The 25,870-nt window shown below is 39.2% G+C and overlaps 1 protein-coding gene across 3 annotated transcripts in view; it reads right to left on the bottom strand.

Moving 5' to 3' along the window:
- CLTC (clathrin heavy chain) overlaps nucleotides 1–25,870 on the bottom strand; it is a 75,049-nt gene that overhangs the window by 41,926 nt on the left and 7,253 nt on the right. For all 3 annotated transcript variants that reach the window (XM_010339718.3, XM_003929087.4, XM_074388072.1), the window contains exons 2-5: nucleotides 8,302–8,509; nucleotides 5,159–5,427; nucleotides 4,404–4,565; nucleotides 1,189–1,302 (exon numbers count right to left, since the gene is read on the bottom strand). In XM_010339718.3, coding sequence (XP_010338020.1) covers nucleotides 1,189–1,302; nucleotides 4,404–4,565; nucleotides 5,159–5,427; nucleotides 8,302–8,509 — 753 coding nt within the window. The remainder of the gene's footprint in view (nucleotides 1–1,188; nucleotides 1,303–4,403; nucleotides 4,566–5,158; nucleotides 5,428–8,301; nucleotides 8,510–25,870) is intronic.

Raw genomic sequence — 25,870 nt, forward strand, 5'->3', positions numbered from 1 at the left:
CCATTCTGAAGCCTATGAATCAAAGAAGTAATTTTGACTTACAAGTCTTCTTACTTAAGAAATATATTTCATAAGGCCACAGCTGCCATTGATAGTGATTCATCTGATAGATCTGGGCAAAGTAAATTTAAGTGAATCTGGAAAGGATTTACCACAGTAAATTTAAGTAATGGTGAATCTGGAAACGATTCATCATTCCAGATGTCGTTAAGAACATTCATGATTCATGGGAAGTCAAAATATCAACATTAAAAGGAGTTTGGAAGAAGCTGATTCCAACCTTCATAGATGATTGAGGGAGGAGTTCAAGACTAAAGTGGAGCAAATAACTGTAGATGTGGTGGAAATAGCAAGAAAACTAGAATTAGAAATGGAGCCTAAATGTATGATTGAATTACTATAATCTCATAGTATAGGAGCTGCTTCTTCAGGACGAGCAAAGAAAAGTGGTTTCTTGAGATGCAATCTACTCCTGGTGAAGGTGCTGTGAACACTGCTGAATGACAACAATGGATTTAGATTATTAAAGAAACTTAGCTAATAAAGCAGTGGCAGGGTTTGAAAGAATTGACTCCAATTTTGAAAGATCTACTGTAGGTAAAATGCTACCAAACAGCATTGCACAGAGAAATTGTTTGTGAAATAGTCAATTAGTGCAGCAAACTTCTTTGATGTCTTATTTGAAGAAAGTACCAGAGCCACCTCAACCTTCAGCAACCACCACTCTGACTATTCTGCAGCCATTGACATTGACACAAGACTCTCCACAAGCAAAAAGATGACAACTCACTAAAGGCTCAAATAATCACTAATATTTTTTAGCAAAAGTATTTTTAAATTACAATATGTATACTGTTTTTCTAGACAATGCTATTTCATACTTTACAGTAGACTACCGTACAGGGTAAATATAACTTTTATCTGCACTGGGAAACCAAAGAACTCTTATGACTCACTTTCCTGTGGTTATTTACTTTATTGTGGTGGTCTGGAACCAAATATCATAATATGTTCAAGGTATGTCTGTACATGAAAGGCCAAGGTATTATTTTACAAAGCTTCACTAATACACTCTAAAGAGTATTCTTTTAAGCATCACTTAAATTATATCTACCATGAATACTCTTTGGGTTAATTTCTTTTAAGAGGAGAATTTTTTTTTAAAGTCATTTATTTTGCTTAAAATACCTGCATTGCAACAGGAAAATCATTTTGTGCTTCTGGAGGAAAGAAAACATCCACTGCCTTCTTTGGAAAGGGCTGGTTCCCCGTAGGTGGTGTGCCAACTTCAATAATATGTAACTGTTCAAAAGAAAATAAGAATGTATATAAACCTACACATTAGCAGTTGATCAAGGAAGCTTTATTTATAGCCCCAAAAAGGAAACAACCAACATGTTCTGTAAGAGATCAATGTTAAATGGTTTTGGTTATATCCATACCATGGAATACTTGGTAATAAAAAGGAAAAATACTTTCATGAACATTACAGTGATTGAAAAAAAAGAAGCCAACATATACTGTATGATTCCATTTCTGTAACATTCCTAAAATGATAAATTATAGAGATGGAGAATAAATTAGTGGTTACCAAGAGCTGGGGACGGTGTGAGAAAGGGGGAGTGGGTGTGACTCTACAGTCATAAGGGAAATCACTGTGGTGATAAAATAGTTATCTATTCATGACAAGATGGCACAGAATCATACAATTGTACCAATGTCAATTTCCTGGTTTTCTACAGTACTACAGCTGTGTACGATGTAGTCACTGGGAGAAACTGGGTAATGAACACAGGGGACTATTCTGTACTGTCTTTGCAGCTTCCTACGAATCTATGTTATTCCAAGATAAATACATTTTTTTTTAAATGAGCTGATACTCGGGAGGCTGAGGCAGGAGAATCGCTTGATCTGGAGATGGAGGTTGCAGGGAACTGGGATCACACCACTGCACTCCAGCCTGGGCAACACAGCGAGACTCCATCTCAAAAAAAAGCCAGCTGAATATCTGAAATAATCATACCTCAAATAATCTACCTGAAATAAATGGTATAGAAGGGTAATACATTACCTACAAAGGTATTTTTCTCCTAGCTTTCAATTTTAGTTTAGGATTTCCAAATAGAAATTTTACCTAAGTTGTTAAATTCTTCTCTACCAATACATATACACTAAAACAGAAGGAATATATATACCTAATTTGAGTTGTCTTTCTAATTACAAACATCCCACAAACTAGACGAAAGCATTTTGGTTTAAAATATCCAATGCTGCACATAAGCCGGGCAAGAGAAAAGTAAATAATCTCAATGAAAAGGTACTATATATTTTTCTTAATCATGCCAGAAACAAACTCAGACAAAAAGCAATTCAGTTTCCAAGACAAACACCATATGAATGTTGTAGGGTCTCATCTTTCATTAGGATGACTAGCCATACTGAAAAAATTGACATCTTCCTTCAAAAGTCATGGCAGACAGGATATAGCACCATATATTAAATAACAGGCTCAAGAACCTATAAATAGGTTTTCGGATATTATTTAAAATGACATTGAAACTTTTTTCTAGTAGAACTTTTCAATAATGTCCTGGCCTTATTTTATTTTTTTTCTTGTTTTGAGACAGAGTTAATTTCTTGTTGCCCAGGCTGGAGTGCAATGTCACAATCTCAGTTCACTGCAACCTCCAACTCCCAGGTACAAGCGATTCTCCTGTCTCAGCCTCCCAAGTAGCTTGGCTTACAGGCATGTGCCACCACGTCTGGCTGATTTTTTTGTAATTTAGTAGAGATGGGGTTTCATCATGTTAGCCAGGTTGGTTGTGAACTCCTGACTTCAGGTGATCCACCTGCCTTGGCCTCCCAAAGTGCTGGGATTACAGGTGTGAGCGACTGCACCCAGCCTGGTCTTATGCTTTAAGGATAACACCTAATTTCTAAAACTATGTGTTTGTTTTTCTCTGTTTAAATTCCATCAATTCAGATCTAAATATCAGTGCTTTCTACCCTTGTCACATTAAGGTATTGGTAGCATTATTCCTCAATTCAGGGACTACTGTGAAATTTTAAGCAGAATTGTATCTCCTCAATTATTGTTTCCTCTCTGCTGACAGGCTACAGATGATCATATTTTAAGCAGTCTCTATCTCAATTTTTAAAAACTGCTTACTTACCAAGAGAAAGAGACACATGTCCTAACAAAGGTGAAGTTCGAATTTTTTGGTCTCCCTAGAATCTAAACCCTCTTCTTCCTAATGGAACAACAAGAGGGAGGACACTCTTTACAAGTTTGTTGGTGGTTGAACCGGCCTTCTTTTTTAGAAGCACCCAATCATTATTTTCCAAACCTCTCAGACATAAAATGTGGGCAACTGACCTTGCCTATAATTGGACTTTGAACAGGGAGCTAGAAACATAAAGGTATTAGGATTTCAGAGATTCTACTCTGGTCGTGGAAATAGCAGTCAAATCAAATTTCCAAGCATCCAGCAATGCAATTATGGACAGTGTTCTCAGAGTTGTGTGGAATGGTCGTGGGCTAGGATCTTGACCACTGTCCATTTTCCATTATTTCTCCTCATTTCCCAATCTTGGTTGTACGGCCTCCCTGGCTGCTGTAAACCATCCAATATCCTTCACTAAATAGCCCATGCTCTAATCAACCAGACCTTGTTTCTATTACCTGCAACTAGGAAGTCTAATATACAAAGTATTACAATTTGTTCAGGCGATTCCAACTTGTAGCCATGGTTGAAAACCTCTAACTTAAGGCAATGTTATTCAACTGTAGTTTACATTACCTCTATATCAAGCCATATGGAGTATTTAAAGTGCAGATTATATTGGGAGACCAAGACGGGAAAGTCACTTGGGGCCCAAAAGTTTGAGCCCAGCCTAGGCAATATAGTGAGACCCTCTCTCTACAAAAATAAAAAAAATTGCCAGGCATGGTGGCATGTGCCTGTAGTCTCAACTACTCAGAAGGCTGAGACAGAAGGATCACTTGAGCCTGGAAGGTCAGGGCTGCAGTGAGCCCATGAGTGTGCCACTGCACTCAAGCCTGGGCAACAGAGTGACACATTATCTCACAAAAACAAAAAATAACAAAAAAAATTATGTGCACCACTTACTAAATCAAACTCTCTAGATGTACAGCATATAAATGTACACTCTGGCAATCAAAATGAAGAACATAAACAGCCAAGAGAAAAAGCTGTGAAAGAACATTATTCATTTTAAACAAGTATCACTAGACGCAAAATTTGAACAAATTAAGTCACCACAAATGTGAATACTAAAAATAATTAGGAAAGGAGAAGGCTATTTTGAAATGAGATGACTAATTCGTGGCAAAAAGCCAAATACAAGTTCTCATTAAAATAATTACCAAAGCTAAAACTTACCTTCCCTCCAGCTTGGCCCCGTACTGCAAAACAAAATAACGTTGATTCTTCTGCATTTCCTTCCATCTTAAACTGTGCAAAGCTAGCTGCATGTCCTTCAATGGGCTGAGATACTTTCCTATCTACAGAATATAGCTGCATAGCTCCCACCACACGATTTTGCTACAAAAGATCAAAGAGAATAATGTTTGGGGACCCAGAAACTAAAAACTCTCAGATTCATCAAGTAATGAAATAATTAGAATGCTTTGTCATCTTTAGCAGGATTTGTAATTATTTGTTACTTTTGTCTCTCAACTTAAAATCAGCCCAAACATTATCTTGTTAAAATTTAACATAAATGTTTAAAATGTGCCTCATATACATCTTAAAGAAAAAGACATAGATGCATTCATTCTGCAGTAAATACTCCATAATAAATCCCAAATCATTCTTACAGAAACTCGATTTCTACTCAATCTCCATAGAAGAGCTAAAAATGCTTGATAAGAGTATTCTGAAATTACATGTCAGTGTAGCAAAGGAGGGAGGAAGGAAGAAAGGGAGGGAGGCAGGGAGGGAAGAAGGAGAAGGGGTGAGAGGGAGGAAAGAAAAAGAGAAAAAAAGTTTTCCAAATAAGTGAAATTCAACAGGATTGAATACAGAAAGACCTAATCTCAAAACTGCATTTTGGGCACAACAGTTCTCTAAACCTCTTCTTTATAAAAAACAAAAAACCAAACGACAACAACAACAAAAACTAGTTAAAATGTTACCTGTGCAGATATACCAGTCAGAAGTAACCACTTTTGTTTTGCATCTGTACGATAATTGATAATCTGGCACCCTGCAAGGCTAGAATGGCGATCAAACATTTTCACTGGCTGAGACTCTCCTTCCATACTCCAGTGATAAACTGCATTATCCGTAACAAGAGCAACCGTATTCAAAGAGATCCATTTCCAAAAGGTGACATCATCAGTCATAGTATGAGCCTTCATTTTACTTTTCATTTCAATGTTAAAAATCTGAAGAGTTTTCCCAGCTAAAAACAAAATCAAGAATGATAAATCATTTAAAAAGTAAAGTTTAGAATGAATACCTACCTAGACTAGCTCTGTAACTTCCAAACAAAAATAGTTCTATCATGAGACTAATAACTACAGGAGTTGCATCAATATAGCAGCAACCATTAAAGAGGTAACAGTTAAGACTAAGCAAACAATCTACATCTACACTTTAAGCAAAAACTATATTACCTCTAATAAACACATTTTAAACATACAGAATGACTTCCATGAAATTCTAAATCCCAACTGGGGTCTAAAGAATAGTTTTCTTAACAATTGAAAACAAAGCTGGCACCTTCATACTTGTAATTAAGTATGCTTACTTTACAAATAAACTTAGTTGCAGGTACACAAGACAAAACAACTCTGATAACAAACACATGGGGAAAATGTACTTTTTAAAGGCAGTCATCTCTTATATGACTAAATCTTGTGAAAACTGCTTTTTAAAAAGAGGATCTGCTTCAATTGTTTTGTTGCCACTAGCACATGAGAGAAGTGCATGCTACGTTTAACTGGTTTAAGGTAACAAAGGGAAGGTAGAGGTGCTGAAGGAAAGGAGAGGGAGACAAAGGAAGAGGACAGTTTAAGATGCTGTTAATATACTGGAGATAAAAACAAAGATCAAGCTTCATCCAATTAAGAAAGCAAGCATTTAGTTAAAAAAGGATGAAATTTGCCTAAGTGTTAACAGTCCACTGAGTCAGATGCAAAGGCTTGTAATTTGAAATCCATCAGTTCAAAATGTGATTTAGTATAAATTAAGAGAGGCCAAAGACCACAACTATCACTAGGCTGTCAAGATTAGTCTTTAGAGACTAAGAAAAACCTGAGCCACAGAGAATCTGGCTCCTGAAGGACCAAAATCTTAAGATTGGGGTGCTAGGGGGACACAGAGGGGGGTAAAACATACAGCTTTATATTATACTACAACTCTGCTTACCACATGTGTAAAAATTTCTTTCATAAAATGAAGAATGTTATTCCCATCCCACACAGTATGTAAACCACAACCAGACTTGAAGAATTGTGAGAGTTACAGTCCTGTTTATAAAAAGAAGCCAAAGAGTTCAAAACTGGCTTCAGAGGGAAGCAGTATTTTGGAATGACTTACTTTCCTTTGCTGCCTTCCCCAACCCCCAGATTATTAGGGGCTGGAGTATATATAAGTGGGGTGGTTTGGGAAGGGGGACAAGGGATGACAGCTTGACCCCATAGTGCAGACATATAGGCACAAATCTGTAATGCTATTGTACAGTGCTCTGAAAATCTTTTCAATTTATTCTTTTTATAGAACAGGACAATAACTAATACAATCTAATTTAAGATAACTCACCATCTGCACACATAAGAAAGCGTTAAGAAATGTGATAAGATAACAACAATATTAAAAATAGAAAAGAATTTTGGCAAAATTTAAATGATGGCCTTTTAATAGAGAGGTATGGGAATGCTAAGGACCTGAATTTAAATTCTTTAAAGAGTCTGAAGGAAGCTTAATACCCTAAATAGAAGTAATAGAAGTAAAACACTTACTGTCACAGAACATCTGGTCCTGTGTGAAAGCTGGACCATTTTTCCTCGAGATGAGATCAGCTTCTATCTTAGATATGTGACAGTGACTTATTTGTTTGAATATGCTTGTCCTACCCAACCTTACTTACTCTCCAACTAGTATTATTACTACATACAAAGTTTAAATCATATAAAGAGAAGTCAAAGTTCAGCACCTCTAACAACTCAGCCACGAATTTATCAAGAAATTACTGGGAACTTGAACTTTTCTTCCTTCTATCAAAATGAAAAACAAAGCAAAAAATAAAAAATAATAAAAGGCAATCAAATGCCTTAAGAGTCAGTTTGTCACCGAGCCCTCTTAAGAACATCTGTTTTAAAGGGTTAATTAGTCTCATTCTGAAGTTCAAAGGAATATAGGTTCCCTGACAGTCTAAGAGTCATTGAACTCTGTTTAGACTAAGCTGCACTGTTCTCTGCTGTGACAGTTAAAAAGTTAGTCTGAACAAACTCAAATACCATTCACTTAAGAGCTTTAATACCCTCCTATAAACAAACACACTTTTAATAATTACTGTAAATTCAAGCCATTTCTAGAACCCGATAACTGAAACACAAGCCTCAAGTATAAGAAAGGCACAGAATCAAAAGCAAGTGTATCACCATAACAAAATTCTGCAATGTTTAGGTGCTAATATTAGTAAAATATGTTCTATTCCAGAATATGAATCACTAATTTGTTTCCTCTGTAGAAAGATATATTTAGCACAGTCTTATATCAGATACAAAATTTAAATGCATTTATTCTAAAAATCATTCTAAGTCAATCTATATTAAGACATTTCACAGAAACATCACAAGTAAAAGTCATTAAAGTGGTTTAAATCAAGTTCAGTATTAGCAGATCTATTTTCTTTAACCGAATTTAATCAATACACTTAAAAGGTAAACTCTAGTTACTGTACTTGCATAAATACATAGAAAGAGTTGGCTGGGCGCAGTGGCTTATGCCTATAATCCCAGCACTTTGGGAGGCCGATGCAAGTGAATCACAAGGTCAGGAGTTCGAGACCAGCCTGGCCAACATAGTGAAACCCTGTCTCTACTAAAAATATAAAAAAATTAGCCAGGCGTGGTGGTGGGGCGCTACAGCCTTCCAGCTACTAGGGAGGCTGAGGCAAGAGAATCACTTAAACCTGGGAGGCAGAGGTTGCAGTCAGCTGAGATTGAGCCATTGTACTCCAGCCTGGACAACAAGAGTGAAACTCTGTCTCAAAAGAAAAAAAAAACACCACACAGGAAGAGTTTTAAGAAAAACCCACAATCTTTTATACCTTTCAGTGCGATTACTTTGCTAGCTGGATTCATGATGGCGCTGTCTGCTGAAATTGGTCTTCGAATTGGATTACTTGGGTCGTTCATATCAATGATTACCACCTGGGCCTGCTCTCCTACTTTTTCTCTAATGCAGATGAATTTGTCAGACTCCATAGTCAGGGTACTGAAGCCAATGTTTGCTGGGTTGATACCCAGGTTCTGGAGCTAGAAAAAATAGTAATAATAAACCATGTTACCAAGTGGTTTCGAAAGACTTGACATTCATACGTGTTCATCAACACAAATCCTCACTTAACATTAATGCTTCAAGGTCACCATAATATCTATATTATGTTAAAGTGAGACAATTCATAGCCAAGTACTGGACCTTCTTCTCTTCAAACGTGGCATTCAACTGTTTCAACTAAGAAGTAGAATACAGATGGAGTTACAGAAAAGAGCAACATCTGCAAGCTAGCATTTATGGTTCAAGGGGTTTGAGGTAATTAAGTTTCTGGATTTATGTTAAGACCTTGGAACTACTGGACCTGTCCTCTCATCCCCTTAACATGGAGTAGTTACCTGTTCATGTTTTAAGAATCTGAAAAATAAAGTTACAAGCATAAAAAGATTTAAAATGTCACAGAGTTCTTGATCTAAATAAAGGAACTTGAATAGCAAGAGCGAACACATTCTAATTCTGTGCAAAAAGTGCCAAAACAAAGACATGTAAGAGGGATCTTGTCAAAGGCTATATAGCTAAAGCAATGTGCTCAAAGGAGGAAGGTTAGAGAATTCTCAAAAGAAAGAGCGTGTGATAAAGCACAGAGATGTAAAAGTGTGGTTGGCTAATGGAACTACAAGTACTTTTTATAACATTACAGTCTAAGATCAGCTTGAGGAAGTACAGAATTAAGATTAGAGAGGTAAGCAACGGCCAGACTGACAAACTAAAACATACCCCAGGAAGAACCCTGAGCTTATTCTACAGGCAAAGGGAGCTACTTAAGGATTTTAACAATGAAAATAATGGGATTAGATTTGCTTTGTGCACTCAGAAAATACTAAAGTATTATGCTAAACAAATATAGTGGACCTAAAGATGGTAGGTCTCTGCAAACCAATTAAGTATGTAAGTACAAAAGTCACTTGTTCCTAGCAGGAAATCTCTACCAGAGTGGGTCATTAATACTCTGGGTGACTAACTGGTGTAACAGATTAAGTTCTACTAAAACAAACTACATGAAGGCTTTATTTTATTAGCCTTGGCCAGACTAGTTTTATCCCTTTCCTCCAAGGGTAATAAATTCACATGGTATGAAACACACATACACAATATTCACATGGTAAAAAAATACACATTCACATGGTACAACACACACACATTCAAATGGTGCAACACACACACACACACACACACACACACACAAGAAAATGCATGGAAAAAATAAATCAAGACTTTCTGTCACCCTTGTCCTCTAGCAACAGTTTCCCTCCCTAGACACCAACACTGTCACTATTATGAACTAAATCAGCCAAGTTAACTATATTTTATTTAAATTCTTTTGTCAAACTCTTCTGCTAATAGTGTTTAAATGTAACCAGCCCAGGCTCTGAATAAGATATATCCTAAGACTACAAGACTATATTTTACTTTCTCTTCACTCTTCTCCCTCAATGAGTGCTGGCACTGAGTTATAAATGTTATAACTCAGTTATAAAGTGTAGCTACAATAACTCAGTCACTGAATATAGGGGCAAGGAGTTAAACAACTGTCTCACCATTAATACAAACATCATAATAAAGTAGAATATTAACCTGCTTTACAAGCTCAAGTATATTCTGTAATGCAAGGCAAATACACTAGCTTTAAAGTATGTAACTTATAATGTATTTAGTTATAGTAACACCTTCTAAACCATTAATTTTAACTTCTTCCTGACTTTAACTTTTTTTTGAGACAGGGTCTCACATCTATTTTTCTAAGTAAAGAGTCCTTAGATATGTTTAATTGATAATTAGCCTTTCTGATAATTGGAGAAAATATTCCAGTGGGCCTATAAAGTTCGTAGGGCCTATAAAGTTCGTAGAGTTATATACCTAAAAGCAAGAAGATATCTCCTAAGCTACCTTGTAAGAATTCTGTATTTCGAAGTCTCTACCTAACCTTCGCCTAAGGCACTGAGCTTCACCTGTCACAGTTTAAATCCCACAGTGTTTGAGGAAGTCAGAGTAAAAATAGTGTTAGTCAAATAGTGAAATTAAAATCAAAACCACAAAAGGATGCAAACCAGAGACACTACTAACTGAACCCTAAATGATTCTAACAGATTCCTTCCCGCCCCTCAACTTCAGAGGCAGGTGGAAGATGACTTTCAGAAAACACTATCAGAAAATAAAGAGGAGGAAAAAGGAAAGTCAAACAACCTGTGTTTCTAATTCCTTGCTAGATCCCCAGAAAAAAGCGCTAAGAAAAACATGCTGTATCAGTTAGCAATGACCTTCAGCCTCAGGATGTTTTACTTGTAGAAAAAAAATAAGATTTTGTCTGGCAACTTGGCTCACACCTATAAATCCCAGCACAGATGAGAGGATCACTTGAGTTTGAGACCAGCCTGGGCTACAGAGCAAGACCCCATCTCTGCAAAAATTAAAAAAATAAGTAAATAAAAGATACGGCTTTAAAGGGGCAAAACTGCCTGCAACCCTAATCTATCTAATCCTTACATTACTTTCTCATTAAACACATGCTACTAAGAGAGCTATGCATATATATACTTGATCTCCTTCAGGAATGTACTAGTACTACTAGTCAAAATACTCCATGTTAAACAGACATAAATCCTTTATTTAAAAAATGCAAAATTAAGCAGGAGGCAAGTGACAAAACTTTTTTTTTTTCAGCCAGGGTCTTCTCTGTCGCCAGGATGGAGTGCAGTGGCTCGACCTCGATCTCAGCTCACTGCAACCTCCATCTCCCAGGGTTCAAGCAATTCTCCTGCCTCAGCCTACTAGTGTGCCTGGCGGTATCAAACTCTTAATGGCACATGTTTAAACAGGTAACTTATGTGTATTTAGTTATAGTAAACATAAAAAAAGGTTTAAACATATTAAAAAGCACACTTAAGTGATGACAATTTACATAATTGAACAGGACCCTACTCCTTACTAAAAAGCCTTCCTACTTGTTAGGAAAAAAAGATAGGAACTTTGACTGGGTATGGTGGCTCACGCCTGTAATCCCAGCACTTTGGGAGGCCGAGGTGGGCAGATCATGAGGTCAGGAGATCGATACCATCCTGGCTAACAGGGTGAAACCAGATCTCTACCAAAAACACAAAAATTGGCTGGGCATGGTGGGGCCCACCTGCAATCCCAGCTACTCAGGAGGCTGAGGCAGGAGAATCGCTTGAAGTGAGGTGGAGGTTGCAGTGAGCTGAGATCAAGATCGTGCCACTGCACTCCAGCCTGGGCAAGAGAGTGTGACTCTATCTCAAAAAAAAAAAAAAAAAAAAAAAAAAAAAAAGGACAGGAACGTCAGGTGACCTATTGGCTAACAAGGTTAAATTTGCTTCCTCCTCTTCAAATAAGGTAGGTAAGATTTTTTTCTTACTGGTGTTCCTTTCGAATGAGAATGCCCAGAACATTCAGTAATTCTTCCCGTATTTTCCTGTGACATATTCAAAAGAGAAATATGCCAAAACAAACAATAATAGGACAAGCCACTACCACTAATTCCAAGTCTAGGTTAGGTACACCGTTATAGGATTGTATAGCAGGGTTGTCATACTATGTAACTATGTCTAGTAATATCAATATAGATGAAAACTTTTAAAATGCAACATATTCTAAAACAGGTTTAATTTTCAAAACAGCACATATTAACCATAAAGTATTCTCAGGCAATTATAAAGGTGTGATGGTATATAAGTTATACCACATAAACTGAATCATATTTTTATTCTTTCTTTATTCAGACAGGGTCTCATTTTGCTACCCAGACTGGAGAGTACTATCACTGCAGCCTTGACCTCCCAGGCTCAAGTGATCGTCCTACCTCAGCCTCCTCACTACCTGAGACCACAGGTGCCACCATGCCTGGCTAATTTATTTTTTTAAAAAAAGGGTCTCCCTATGTTACCCAGAACTCCTGCGTTCAAGCAATCCTCCCACCTTGACCTCCAAGTGTTAGGATTACAGGTATGAGCCACTGTCCCCAGCCAGAAACTGAATTATAGACTATGAAACTAACCTCGGATAAAGTCAAAGGACGTATACAACATTCGCTATAAATATGCAGCTATTTTCAGAGGATGTATCTGAAATGCATGTAGTTTATCTGGATACACGGAGTATCCAAACTACAGCTACATTTTATTATCTTCTCAATCTGCAAAATGCCATTACTATTGAAGCTTGAGATATTCTATTTTAAGATATGCTTGGGCCGGGAGCGGTGGCTCAAGCCTGTAATCGCAGCACTTTGGGAGGCTGAGGTGGATGGATTGCGAGGTCAAGAGATCGAGACCGTCCTGGTCAACATAGTGAAACCCCGTCTCTACTAAAAATACAAAAATTAGCTGGGCATGGTGGCACGTGCCTGTAATCCCAGCTACTCAGGAGGCTGAGGCAGGAGAATTGCCTGAACCCGGGAGGCGGAGGTTGCGGTGAGCCGAGATCACGCCATTGCACTCCAGCCTGGGTAACAAGAGCGAAACTCCGTCTCAAAAAAAAAAAAAAAAAAAAAAAAAAAGATATGCTTGGAAATTCCTATGATAAAGTTTTTTTTTTTTTTTACTTAAAAGAATTTTTATTTTGTTGTTATAAGAATATGGAGTCAATAAACTAGGGTTTAAAAGAGGGGGCTTATGTTTTTTTTAAAGTTATGTGCATACAGTAAAACACTAAAATCTTACGAAAGGTTATACTAGGAAAAGTTACCCATCCCATGATTCCAGCAATACCCTTCTCCCCCAAGCAATGAGAGAACTTTTGCATCTCAAAGCTATCCTGTAGCACATGAAAGCATGTATTTCCTCCTTCTCTTTCCAAAAGAATGGGACACAAAAGTATAAAAATCAACTTCTTCTTTTTATAGAAAAGCACCCAAACTGTATAACTCATTTGGTTTCCAGATTAGATTTTGGTCTACAAGTGGCACTACTTTAGAACTCAACACGTAAACCTGGATCTAAAAAGGTAATTAAAGAAATTTATTCCCTATTTATTCTTTAAAACTAAGTATCCTGGAGTTACATGTTACAAATGATTTTAAAATGATTCCTTTCCCTGGCATCTCCTTCCTTCTCCATTCCAACTTCCATTAACATGGGGAGGTAGGGAGTAAAAGCCGCGATTCTGCTTTCGTAATGAGAAAATAGTATTTTGGCTTCCCTATGATCTAGGGCAGAGGTCCCCACATACAGGCCGCAGACCAGTATCCATCCATTGCTTGTTAGGAACTGGGCCACACAGCAGGAGGTAGGCAGCCGATGAACGGGCATCACCCACTGAGTTCTACCTCCTGTCATTTCAGCGGCAGCATTAGATTCTCATAGGAGCGGGAACTGTGCAAGCGAGGGATAGAGGTTGCTCACTCCTTATGAGAATCTAATGCCTGATAATCTGAGGTGAAAGTTTCATCTGAAACCATCCCACACTCCCACTCCCAACCAGTGGAAAAACCATCTTCCACAAAACTGGTCCCTGGTGCCAAAAAGGTTGCAGACCAAAGATTTGGAGAACACAGGCTGTTTATGTTTCCTCATATGAAACATGTGAGATGACAGTATCTGTCTCTGAGGTGTGAAGATTTAATATGAATGCAGAGAACAATGCCTGACATCTAAGAGTGCAACAGATATTGCTTTTTTTCTTTTTAAGAGACAGAGTCCCACTCTGTCACCCACGCTGGAGTGCAGTGGTGTGATCATAGCTCACTGTATCCTTAAACTCCTGGGATCAATCAGTCCAGAGCTCACTGATATTTACTATTAATACATACAACTTATCAGTACTTTATGCCAGCTCAAGGTTAGCATTTTTGCATTTGCATTTTATTATCTTCTTAATTCAGTTCTCCATAGGTTGGCTGAAACTCTGGGTGTGAATTTCTTTTAACTACTAATAGATTAGTGGTCGCTGGGTGCTTAACTGACTTAAACACTATTAAATGCGCCTTTTTTTTTTTTTAAGTTTGTTTTTGTGGGGGAAGTGAAGAGAAAAGGAAATTACACTTTAGGACTTCCAATTCTTTTTTTTCTGATACAGGGTCTTGCTCTGTGGCCCAGGATGGAATGCAGTAGCATGATCATGGCTCACTGCAGCCTCAATCTCTGGGGCTCAAGCGATCCTCTTACTTTAGTCTTCCAAATAGATGGGACCATCCATACGCCACCATGCCCAGCTGACTGTTATTTTTTTGGAGAGACAAGGTCTCACTTTGTTTCCCAGGCTGGTCTCCAACTCCTGGGCTTAAGGGATCCTCCTATCTCGGCCTCCCAAAGTGCTGAATTACAGGTGTGAGCCACATTGCCCAGCCAAGACTTCCAATTCTGCTCTTCACTTTGCCTAACTTGTACAAGCCAGAATCTTCAAAACCATGTAACAGGTTCATGCTAAGTAAACCTATTTAATTTTAATTTTAGGAGCATTGCCGAACAGGCTTTCTAACAAACTTGGCAAATATTATTTCCAACATCTTTATTAGGGGAGTAAGCTCCTGGGTACACTGATGCAAACAGATGGCAGAAAGTCAGTATTATCAAAAACTATTTTTACTCAAGAGCTCAAGACTAAGAAAAAGTAAAATGGAAAGCAGGTACAGCTATTTCTCTTCTCTATGTGCACAAGAATTGAAGTTCCCTGGTTCAAAGCCACACACACACACACACACACACACACACACACACACACACACCCCCCTACATTATACCTTTCCAAATCCAGTTTCCCAGTGTTTCCTAATCTGCCCATGCCCCACAATTCTAGCTGACCTTATCCAATTAAACTTTAAGCTCCTCAAATAAAAGAACTTTCTTAAAGAATAAAAGCCTCTTCTCTGTTCTTTAATATGCCTAACTGAAGTTAGAGAGTCCAGAATCGTCTTACATAGAAAGACAACATTGTATGTATACCATGAATTACTTTTCAGAACAATTACAGATTAAAAGAGACTTTCAGACCAGGTATAGTGGCTCATACCTATAATCCCAACACTTAGGGAGGCCAAGGTGGGAGGATCCCTTGAGCCCAGGAGCTCCACACCAGCCTCAGCAACATAGTGAGACCTGGTCTCTACAAAAAATACAAAAATTAGCCTGGCATGGTGGCAGGCACCTGTGGTCATCAGGCAGGGGAATAGGGTCTGGAGGCAAGGAACCTAAAGCCTATTCAAACGACTTCCTAGAACTTAATTGATAGGTAAACCCCACCCTTCTATGACCAAATAAGGAAAGGATCAAAAGCTACTCCCTTTGCAACTCCACCTTTCCACTGTGTCCCATATATAAAGTGGAAACTACCTGATTGGTCATGAGCCAAGTCTTCATTTGTATAGGGTGCAACTTTCTAACTTCACTTTAGCCTCTGATTGGTGGCTTCCCAAAACCAATCAGACTGGTTACGGGCCAATCCTTCACTTACATAGGGTGTAACTAAGTAACCAATGGGCAACCTCTAGAGAGTATTTAAACCCCAGAAAATTCTGTAACCAGGGCTCTTGGGCCACTTGCTCAAGCCTGCTCCCACCCTGTGGAGTGTATCTTCATTTCAATAAATCTATTCTTTTGTTGTTTCATTCTTTTGTTGCTTCGTGTGTTTTGCCCAATTCTTTTTTTTTTTTTTTTTTGAGATGGAGTTTCGCCCTTGTTACCCAGGCTGGAGTGCAATGGCGCGATCTCGGCTCACCGCAACCTCCGCCTCCTGGGTTCAGGCAATTCTCCTGCCTCAGCCTCCTGAGTAGCTGGGATTACAGGTACGTGCCACCATGTCCAGCTAATTTTTTGTATTTTTAGTAGAGACGGGGTTTCACCATGTTGACCAGGACGGTCTCGATCTCTCGACCTCGTGATCCACCCGCCTCGGCCTCCCAAAGTGCTGGGATTACAGGCTTGAGCCACCGCACCCGGCCCCTATGTTTTGCCCAATTCTTTATTCAAAGTGCCAAGAACATGGATGACTTGCAGTCAAGACCCTCCCTTCCCAGTCAAAAACACTCAGGAGGGAGGCTGAAGTAGGAGGATCACTTGAGCCCAGGAGGTAAAGACTGCAGTGAACTGGGATCACACCACTACACTCCGGCCTGGGCAACAGAGTAAGACCCCATCTCAAAATAAATTATAAAAATAAAAAATTTACAAATTCCAGGAATCCACATTAACATAATAAAATACATTAAGAAAGCTAACTTTAAAAGCTGCTCCTTAAGAAAGCTAACTTTAAAATCGTGAAGGTTGCTTATACCCATTACTGGAGATAGTAAAAAAAAAAAAAAAAAAATGAAACCAACCAACCAAAAAAAACATGAAGGAGGCTAGGCACAGTGGCTCACACCTATAATCCCAGAACTTTGGGAGGCCAAGGCAAGCAGATCCCTTGAGGTCAGGAGTTTGGGACCAGCCTGGCCAACATGGTAAAGCCTTGTCTCTACTAGAAATACAAAAGTTAGGCAGCCAGCGTGGTGGTGGGCACCTATAACCCTAGCTACTTGGGAGGCTGAGGCAGGTGAAGTGCTTGAACCTGGGAGATGGAGGCTGCAGCGAGCTGAGATAATGCCAAGACACTCCAGCCTGGGCAACAGGGTAAGACTCCATTTCAAAAAACAAACAAACAAATTGAATTGTTAAAATGTCACTATTTGGCAATTACAATAATTGATTCAAGAAAAAATCATCCAGGGATAACTAATGGTTGCAATTTTTTGGGAGGTTGAGGCGGGTGGATCACCTGAGGCCAGGAGTTGAAGACCAACCTGGCCAATGTCGCGAAACCCTGTCTCTACTAAAAAAAACCCAAAACCACAAACTAGCTAGGAGTGGTGGTGGGCACCTGTAATCCCAGCTACTCGGGAGGCTGAGGCAGGAGAATTGCTTCAACCTGGGAGGGAGAGGCTGCAGTGAGCCAAGATCGTGCCACTGCACTCCAGCCTGGGCAACAAGAGGGAAAACACCATCTTAAAAAAAAAAAGAAAGAAAGAAAGAAAAGAAAAATGTCCTTATTTTCTAAAGATGCAAGTTGAAGTATTTACAGGTAAAATATGATAGCCTTAATTTCTTTAAAATGTTTAAGGAAAACAAACAAAAGCAAATACAAGACTGGACACAGTGGTTTACATCTGTAATCCCAGTACTTTGGAGGTGGGAGGATGGCTTGATGCCAGAAGTTCAAGACCAGCCTGGGCAACAAGGGAGGCACAGCCTCAGCAACAGGGCAAGACTGTCTCAAAAAACACACACACACATATCAGCAATGAGACTCAGAAATGTACGTTGAATGCTCATCAGTTTTTAATGGTTTAAACTTTATTTTTCCTATCTTGGTTTTGAAAATATGCTCCATTTGATTGTAAACATGGGAAACAGAAAGGGGAAAAAAAAGTATCTATCCTTACTTGAGAGGGAGCAAAGCACTCCTCGGTGCTACACGAAAGGGTAAGGTGATTTAACACACATCAAACAGTTAGTGTGGGAGCATAGAGCACTCCATTATTTGATGAACTTCTAGTTCTGAGACTATGGTATCATGATATAGATTGTTCTTAGATAGACTGGTTTTGGACATCATGCTACTGTTGTATACTCAGATCTTACTTGGGCCAATTTGCTTTGTTCATATGCTTCTAAAGACAGAATAGGAAAACCTTGATGTATCAAGGAATCAGGAAACTTACTGGTGTCGTATCAGCATCTTAACAGAATATATTAGTGATTAAGCTATGAAAATATTGTTGAGAGGGATGGGCACAGTGGCTCACGCCTATAATCCCAGCACTTTGGGAGGCCGAGGAGGTGGGTGGATCACAAGGTCAAGAGATTGAGACCATCCTGGTCAACATGGTGAAACTCCGTCTCTACTTAAAATACAAAAATTAGCTGGGCATGGTGGCACGGCCTGTAGTCCCAGCTATTCGGGAGGCTGAGGTAAGAGAACTGCTTGGACCCAGGAGGTGGAGGGTGCGGTGAGCCAAGATCATGCCATTGCCCTCCAGCCTGGGTAACAAGAGCGAAACTCCGTCTCAAAAAAAAAAAGAAAATATTGTTGAGAGAACTAAATAGGTCATGGTCTTATTAATATATTTAATTCAGTGCCCTTCATTAAGAAGGGCAGAAAATGCCAGCTTAAGACATACAACCAAATAAAACCATAATTTTTTTCAAGGCTCAATTCTTAAACTACGTAAGGACAACTCTCATTAGCACCAATGTGCACTCTCAGCCATCAGTCACAATCTGTTTGTGCCTATAAACACCACATATCTAAAGGAGTAACAGGTTTGCTTTGAGCCTAATTTCAACCAGCAGTTCTCACAACTGATCAGTTAAGAATAAACTCATTGGAAATTGGCTTCTCTATAAGTACACCAAAGAGTTTGTTTCCTAATGAATGACTCATAAACTTGTAACTCATGTACCAGCTATATCAGCTGAAAATCAAAATACATGAAAACTTGTGTTTATGACAGCATTACTAAGGACTTATGTTTCACAATTAGTGCTTAGTCTCACACTTTCCAGATCCTCCTTGTTTCACCTGAATAGGGAAAATGTAAAGGAAGTATGTATGAGCTCCTGTATTTCAGATGGAGCTATTTTATGACTGTTCTATATATGGTTTCCATTATCTTTTCTGCAAATGAATCTTGTATCTTACTAAGGACTTTAGAAGTGTTAGCAGCATAGAGTTAGTAGGTCAACAATTTGAGAGACCTGCTGATATCTGTATGTCATTCTGATACCATTAATCTCTCAATACAGGTATTTTAACTCAATGCTTAAAGATTTGGTTAACTTCCTAACCCAAGTATTTCACTAAGCATATTTTCCTTTAAAAGCTCCTGAATATCCTCTACCTTCTCTAGTATCAATCACAGTGAAAAAAGATGCTGACAGCAGTCACTTCATTGAGCCCTTCCTGGAAACCAGCAGAATGTAAAATAAAAACTGCAGTTGCTGTCTTCTACAGGAAACAAGAAATGCTGAGGAGGCGGCATTCCTTTAGTTCTTCCATCAACAGGATACCAGCCACTGTTTTCTGTAGGCTCCACAGATTTCAAGCAACAAATAAAATATGCCTTTAACCCTTGCCGTCCCCACATTTAAACATACAGTTTTTTTCTACTCCATGTTAGCCTTTGAGAAAATCACTGTTTCTTAGAATTTTTGATTCTGGTCACAAAGTGCAAATTTTAAGCAATATATTCAGGAAGGAACCATAGTTGGGGAGAGGTTGTAAGACTATTAGCTTTGGTAAACTACCAGGAGACTCACAGACAATTTTTCCTACTTGTAATCAACTGCTGATTGGAAATTTTCAAAAACTTTAAATTTAACTCATTCTTAAAAAATACTCCAATAATTAGATGATATCAGCTCAATTAGGCCAATGTTAACCAAGCTGCAGGGAAATACAGGGGTGTTTATGCCCTAAATCTTGGAGACGGTTATAACTTACCAAGATTATGGCCCTGTGTAAATGCCATTCAGCAGCACAAAACCACCAAACACTACCACCATAGCTACATTCAATGGCAGAGGTGAGAAGCTGTGCAGAATATATCCAAACCTGCCTTTCGAAGAATCAGAAAAGGGGTTTGAGAGTTCAAGCCTGGGCACAGTGGCTCATGCCTGTAATCCCAGCACTTTTGGAGGCCCAGGTTGGAGAATCTCTTGAGCCCAGGTGTTCAAGACCAACCTAGGCAACATGGCAAGACCCTGTCCCTACAAAAAATAAAAAACTGGCCAGGCATGGTGGTGTGCGCCTGTAGTCCTAACTAGTTGGCAGACTGAGGCGGGAAGGTCGTTTGAGTCCAGGAGGCAGAGGCTCCAGTGGGCTGTGACTGCACCACTGCACTCCAACAGCCTGGGTGACAGAGCAAAAGCCCGTCTCAAAAAATATATATGTTATAATACTTATTGCTGACTTAACATAAAGGATGATGTAAAGAATGTAACCAAGCAGACATTAAAGGTTTGCTTTCCTGATATGAATATTCAAGCTGTAAAGATCCTCGAGAAACCTTACTCTATGACACAACTTCCCAGCAACTTCACAAAATGAACATTTAAGTGGGAACCTGGTGTTACATTCCATCAACCTCATCATCATTGCACATAATCATGTATCTTTCTATACTGAGAGATCTGCCAGGAAATTAGACATTATGCTCTATCCCATATTATTCTATTTAGATCAACCATTTAAACCACACTCAGCCTACCAGGTGCTACGAGTCATAAGACTAGAACCATTTTATTTTACAATTGAGTCACTGGAGTATTTTTTCTTTCTTTCTTTTTTTGAGACAGAATCTGGCTCTGTTGCCCAGGCTGGAGTACAACAGCACAATCTTGGCTCACTGCAACCTCTGCCTCCCAAGTTCAAGTCATTCTCCTGTCTCAGCCACCTGAGTAGCTGGGATTACAGGCATGCGCCACCATGCCCAGCTAATTTTTGTATTTTTTTTTTTTTTTTTTAGTAGAGGAGGAGTTTCACCATATTGGTCAGGCTGGTTTCAAACTTCTGACCTCAAGTGATTTGCCAGCCTCAGCCTCCCAAAGTGCTGGGATTACAGGCGTGAGCCACTGTGCCCGGCCTGGAGTATTTTTCTGTGAACTTAAATGCCACAAATATCATATTTTTCTTTCTTTTTTTTTTTTTTGAGACAGAGTTTCGCTCTTGTTGCCCAGGCTGGAATGCGATGGTGCAATCTCGGCTCACCACAACCTCCGCCTCCCAGATTCAAGTGATTCTGCCTTCCCGAGCAGCTGGGATCACAGGCATGCACCACCACACCCAGCTGATTTTTGTATTTTTAGTAGAGATGAGGTTTCACCATTTTGGCCAGGCTAGTCTCCAACCACTGACCTCTGGTGATCCACCTGCTTCGGCCTCCCAAAGTGCTGGGATTATAGGTGTGAGCCACCGCGCATGGCCACAATTACCATTTTCAAATGAGTGAATGAAATAACAATCAGCAGGCCGTGGCTCGCGCCTGTAATCCCAGCACTTTGGGAGGCTGAGGCGGGTGGATCACAAGGTCAGGAGTTTGAGACCAGCCTGGCCAAAATATTGAAACCCTGTCTCTATTAAAAATACAAAAATTAGCTGGGCACAATGGCCCACACCTGTAATCCCAGCTACTCAGGAGGCTGAGGCAGGAGAATCGCTTGAACCTGGGAGGCGGAAGTTGCAGTGAGCCGAGATCGTGTCATTGTACTCCAGCCTGGGTGACAGAGTGAGACTCTGTCTCAAAAAAAAAGAAAGAAGTAACAATCAGCATGAAGATTTACAGGTTATCTCAAAATGACTTAATATTAACAAATTCAGGGAGTTCAAAATGACATTAAAATGATTAAACCACCATGACTTGCTTTCAATTATTACATACTGATCATCTATTATTTAGCAACGATGCAAACTCAGTATTTTAAGTACACTTTTTGTGTGAAATTGTCCCCTTTGCTTATATTGTGCTAAGGCTGTTACTTTGTCATTACTAGTGAGAAAACACAGGTTTCAGGCTCAGAGGCTCTTGGGGGGTTCAAATTGTGACTCACGTCTTCTAAAAAAAAGTGAAGACAATTTCCATCTCAAAATCTATAGACATCGCTTCACTACCTAAAATTCAGGGTTAAAAATTAAGATTACTTTGATTTTTTTTGGTCAGGGAGAGGATGTGTCCTGGATGCTTATAGTTTGGGGGATTTTTATTTGTTTGTTCCTTGAGACAGAGTCTCACTCTGTTGCACAGGTTGGCATGCAGTGGCGCGATCTCAGTTTACGGCAACCTCTGGCTCCCGGGTTCAACCAATTATTGTGCCTTGGCCTCCTCAGTTTTCTTATTTTGTTTTTTTAAATTCATGGTATTACAACTTCCTCAGGCCTGTTCCAAACACTAAATCCATTTAATTTTGCTTCTTTCTTTTCTCTATTTTTTTGGGGTGCGTCTATGGGCTGGTCTGATGACCGCAGGCTGGTAGGCAGATCTCTTCATGGAAGGAGCACAAGAACAGGGATGGGGTTTTGGTCTCCTGTAAGAGTTCCCTTGTCCCAGGTTTCAGCACCAAATGTTAAAATGTGTGCTTTGAATGAAGAGACCCCCCAAACAGGCTTTGTGTGAGCAACATGGCTGTTTGTTCACCTGGGTGCAGGTGGGCTAAGGCCGAAAAGGGCATTAGCCTAATTTTGCTTCTTTCAAATCACAAAAGATTTCTTTCATTGAAAAGAGCTTCCATTTCAATTATTTTGGTTTCTAAAATTCTTAAATTTGTAACCTATTCTGTCACACATACACCACTTTTATTTAACTCTGGGATTTACTTCTGAATTAATTTTTTTTTTTTTTTTGAGACAGGGTCTCACTCTGCTGGCCAGATTTGAGTGCAGTGGCATGACTTCAGCCTACTGCAGCCTTGACTTCCCAGGTCAGGTGATCCACCCACCTCAGCCTCCCAAGTAGATGGAACTACAGGTGCATACCATCACATCCGGCTAATTTTTGTATTTTTTGTAGAGAGAGGGTTTTGCCAGGCTGCCCAGGTTAGTCTCGAACACCTGGGCTAAAGCAATCCACCTACCTTGGCCTCCCAAAGTGCTGGGATTACAGGCGTGACCCACTACACCTGGCCTGAATTCAAAATCTTAAAAAAAATAAAAATAAATCAAGGCCAGGTGTGGTGGCTTTTGCCTGTAATCTCAGCACTTTGGGAGGCCAAGGAGGGTTGATCATGAGGTAAGAGACTGAGACCATCCTGGCCAACACAGTGAAACCCTGTCTCTACTAAAACACAAAAATTAACTGGGCATGGTGGCACATGCCTGTAATCCCAGCTACTTGGGAGGCTGAGGCAGGAGAATCACTTGAACCCGGGAGGCGGAAGTTGTAGTGAGCTGAGATCGTGCCACTGCACTGCAGCCTGGGCAACAGAGTAAGACTCCATCTCAAAAAAATAGTAAGCAAGGAAAGAAAGGAAGAAAAGAAAGCAAGGAAAGAAAGGAGGAGGCCCCTAATGGACAGCTTTTCAAGGGATATTTAAATTCTGCTTATAATATCCAATAGTTTCAACTGTGAGGCCATACACAGGAGAATTTTAGATGTGTAAAATTTGTCTCTCACTAATCCAGTTGATTTCAAGCCTACGGTAGCCTCTGCCAAACAGCATTCCGGTGTTCAAAACAGAAGCAACTGTGACAGGACACAATACTATGAAGATTCAATAGGCTTTTAATAAGGAAACTGTTACCTGAGGATATTTGTGGTAAAAAGTAAATAAAAAGAAATCTCCCTTAGACTTTCATAGTTCAATATGTCCAAATATAGAGTATTGCAGACAGTGGAGAAAGAGATGGGTTTTATAAACCATGTTCTCTCTACTCAATTTTTCCCCCTCATTATTCATACTTAAATAATGAGATCTATCCAAAGCCAACTGTTTGCCAAGCAGAGCATATATACTGACAGTGTTTGGCTTCAGTCTGTCACTTTGGTGGTTTTTTTTTTTTTTTTTTTAAAGACACCTTTCTCAGATGAGCAGTTAATCAGAAATAAATGCAAGCTGGCCAGGTATGGTGGCTCACACCTGTAATCCCAGCGATTTGGGAGGCTGAGGTGAATGGATCATTTCAGATCAGGAGTTTGAGACCAGCCTGGCCAACATGGTGAAATTCCATCTCAACTAAAAATACAAAACAAAACAAAACAAAACAAAAAAAATTAGCCAGGCATGGTGGCGGGCACCTGTAGTCCCAAGTACTTGGGAAGCTGAGGCAGGAGAACTGCTTGAATCTAGGAGGCGAAACTGCAGTGAACTGATATCACACCACGGTACTCCAGCCTGGGCGGCAGAGTCAACTCCCAGTCCAATTCCCGTTATTTCATCTACTATGACTCCGAGTTTCAACCTAGGGTCATGGACCCCCAGTGTGTATTACTGAGGAACTCCAGAAATCGACTGGATGTAGAAAATGAGAAATTAGAGAGTCTGGTGTAACTTCAAGGTCTTGGCTTCAATAACTGGGTAGATGGTAATTTTTCTCCTACAGTATGGCACATATATTAAACTCAGGTGGACCAAGGGCAACTCTTCCAGCGTAGAGGGGAAGAACTAATATTCAAGTGCCTGTAATGGGTTAAGGGCTAAATATTACACTATAACTAAAAACACATACTGCAGTCTAACTTTAAAATTGCAGGAAGTATTGTTTTAATAAATGAGGAAGTTTCCACCTAGATTTCAGAGGAAGAAAAGAAAAAAGAAAAAAAAATAAATGAGGAAGTTAAGACGAACTAAAAATCTGACATAATCAAATAGATAAGCCCAGATTAAATATCTGAGACATTTTCCAGAATAGCACATTGCAGAGTTTAAATTTTTTAAACGTGAGAAAATACGGTCTTAATGGATCTGGTTCCTATTCTTGCAGAAATAACCTTTAAAACCGCCTTACTTTAGAACTTAAAGAAAATCCTTATTTACCTAAGGATTAGAAACAAGTAGTATTAACAGTACTGACAGTCTGCCTCTGAAGCGCAACCCTACAAGTTTGTAACCATTTTTCCTTCTACCATAATGCCACTCAAAATGAGCAAATACATTCCATTCTCACTTTCCTTTCCTATCCCCTTCATGGGCCACTGCCTTCCTTGAGTTCAACCTTCTATTTCTTGGTATGAACACAAAACATGAATTTACAGTAAAAGAGAAAGCAGAAGTTTCCTGCTTTCACAAGTGGCTTCAGACTGGAACATATTCATTCTTTTCAGTAAGAAAAAGTCTATAGAAAAGTGTGACAAGTTCAGCCTTATGAGATGGACGCAGACAATCCTGGTTATAAGTTAACCCAATCCCAATCATTCTGCAGAATTTTCCAATAGAAAATTGGATAAAGTCCTTAAAAAAGATATAGTTAAATAATCATTCAAGGCATGAAGTCAGATGTTAATTTGGTATCTTCTACTTTTCTCATAATATAAAGTTCAAATGATACAGACCATTTACCAAACAAGGCAGTGAGTGAAATGAAACAACAAGCATTAGAAGTCTGACTGCTCACTAGGTGTGTGACTCTAAAAGTTATCTGGTGTGAAAGTCAATTTCCCAATCTTTACAATAAGGCTAATCTGACTTAGGTAAAAGGGTTCTCTTGGTAATTAAATGATAATAAACATCATATATTTAATACAATTCTTGGTACACAGTAGGTGCTCCAACAGCTATAATGGCCAATGTACTTTGATTTTATGGATTAGATTTCAGGACAATTAAGATTTGAATAGTTATTTCTGCAAAAATAGGATAAGGCTGGGTGTCTCACACTTGCAATTCCAGCCCTCTGGGAGGCTGAGGCAGGAAGATTGCTTGAGCCCA

The sequence above is a fragment of the Saimiri boliviensis genome, chromosome 17, assembly GCF_048565385.1.
Source record: "Saimiri boliviensis isolate mSaiBol1 chromosome 17, mSaiBol1.pri, whole genome shotgun sequence".
Taxonomy (NCBI): Eukaryota; Metazoa; Chordata; class Mammalia; order Primates; family Cebidae; genus Saimiri; species Saimiri boliviensis.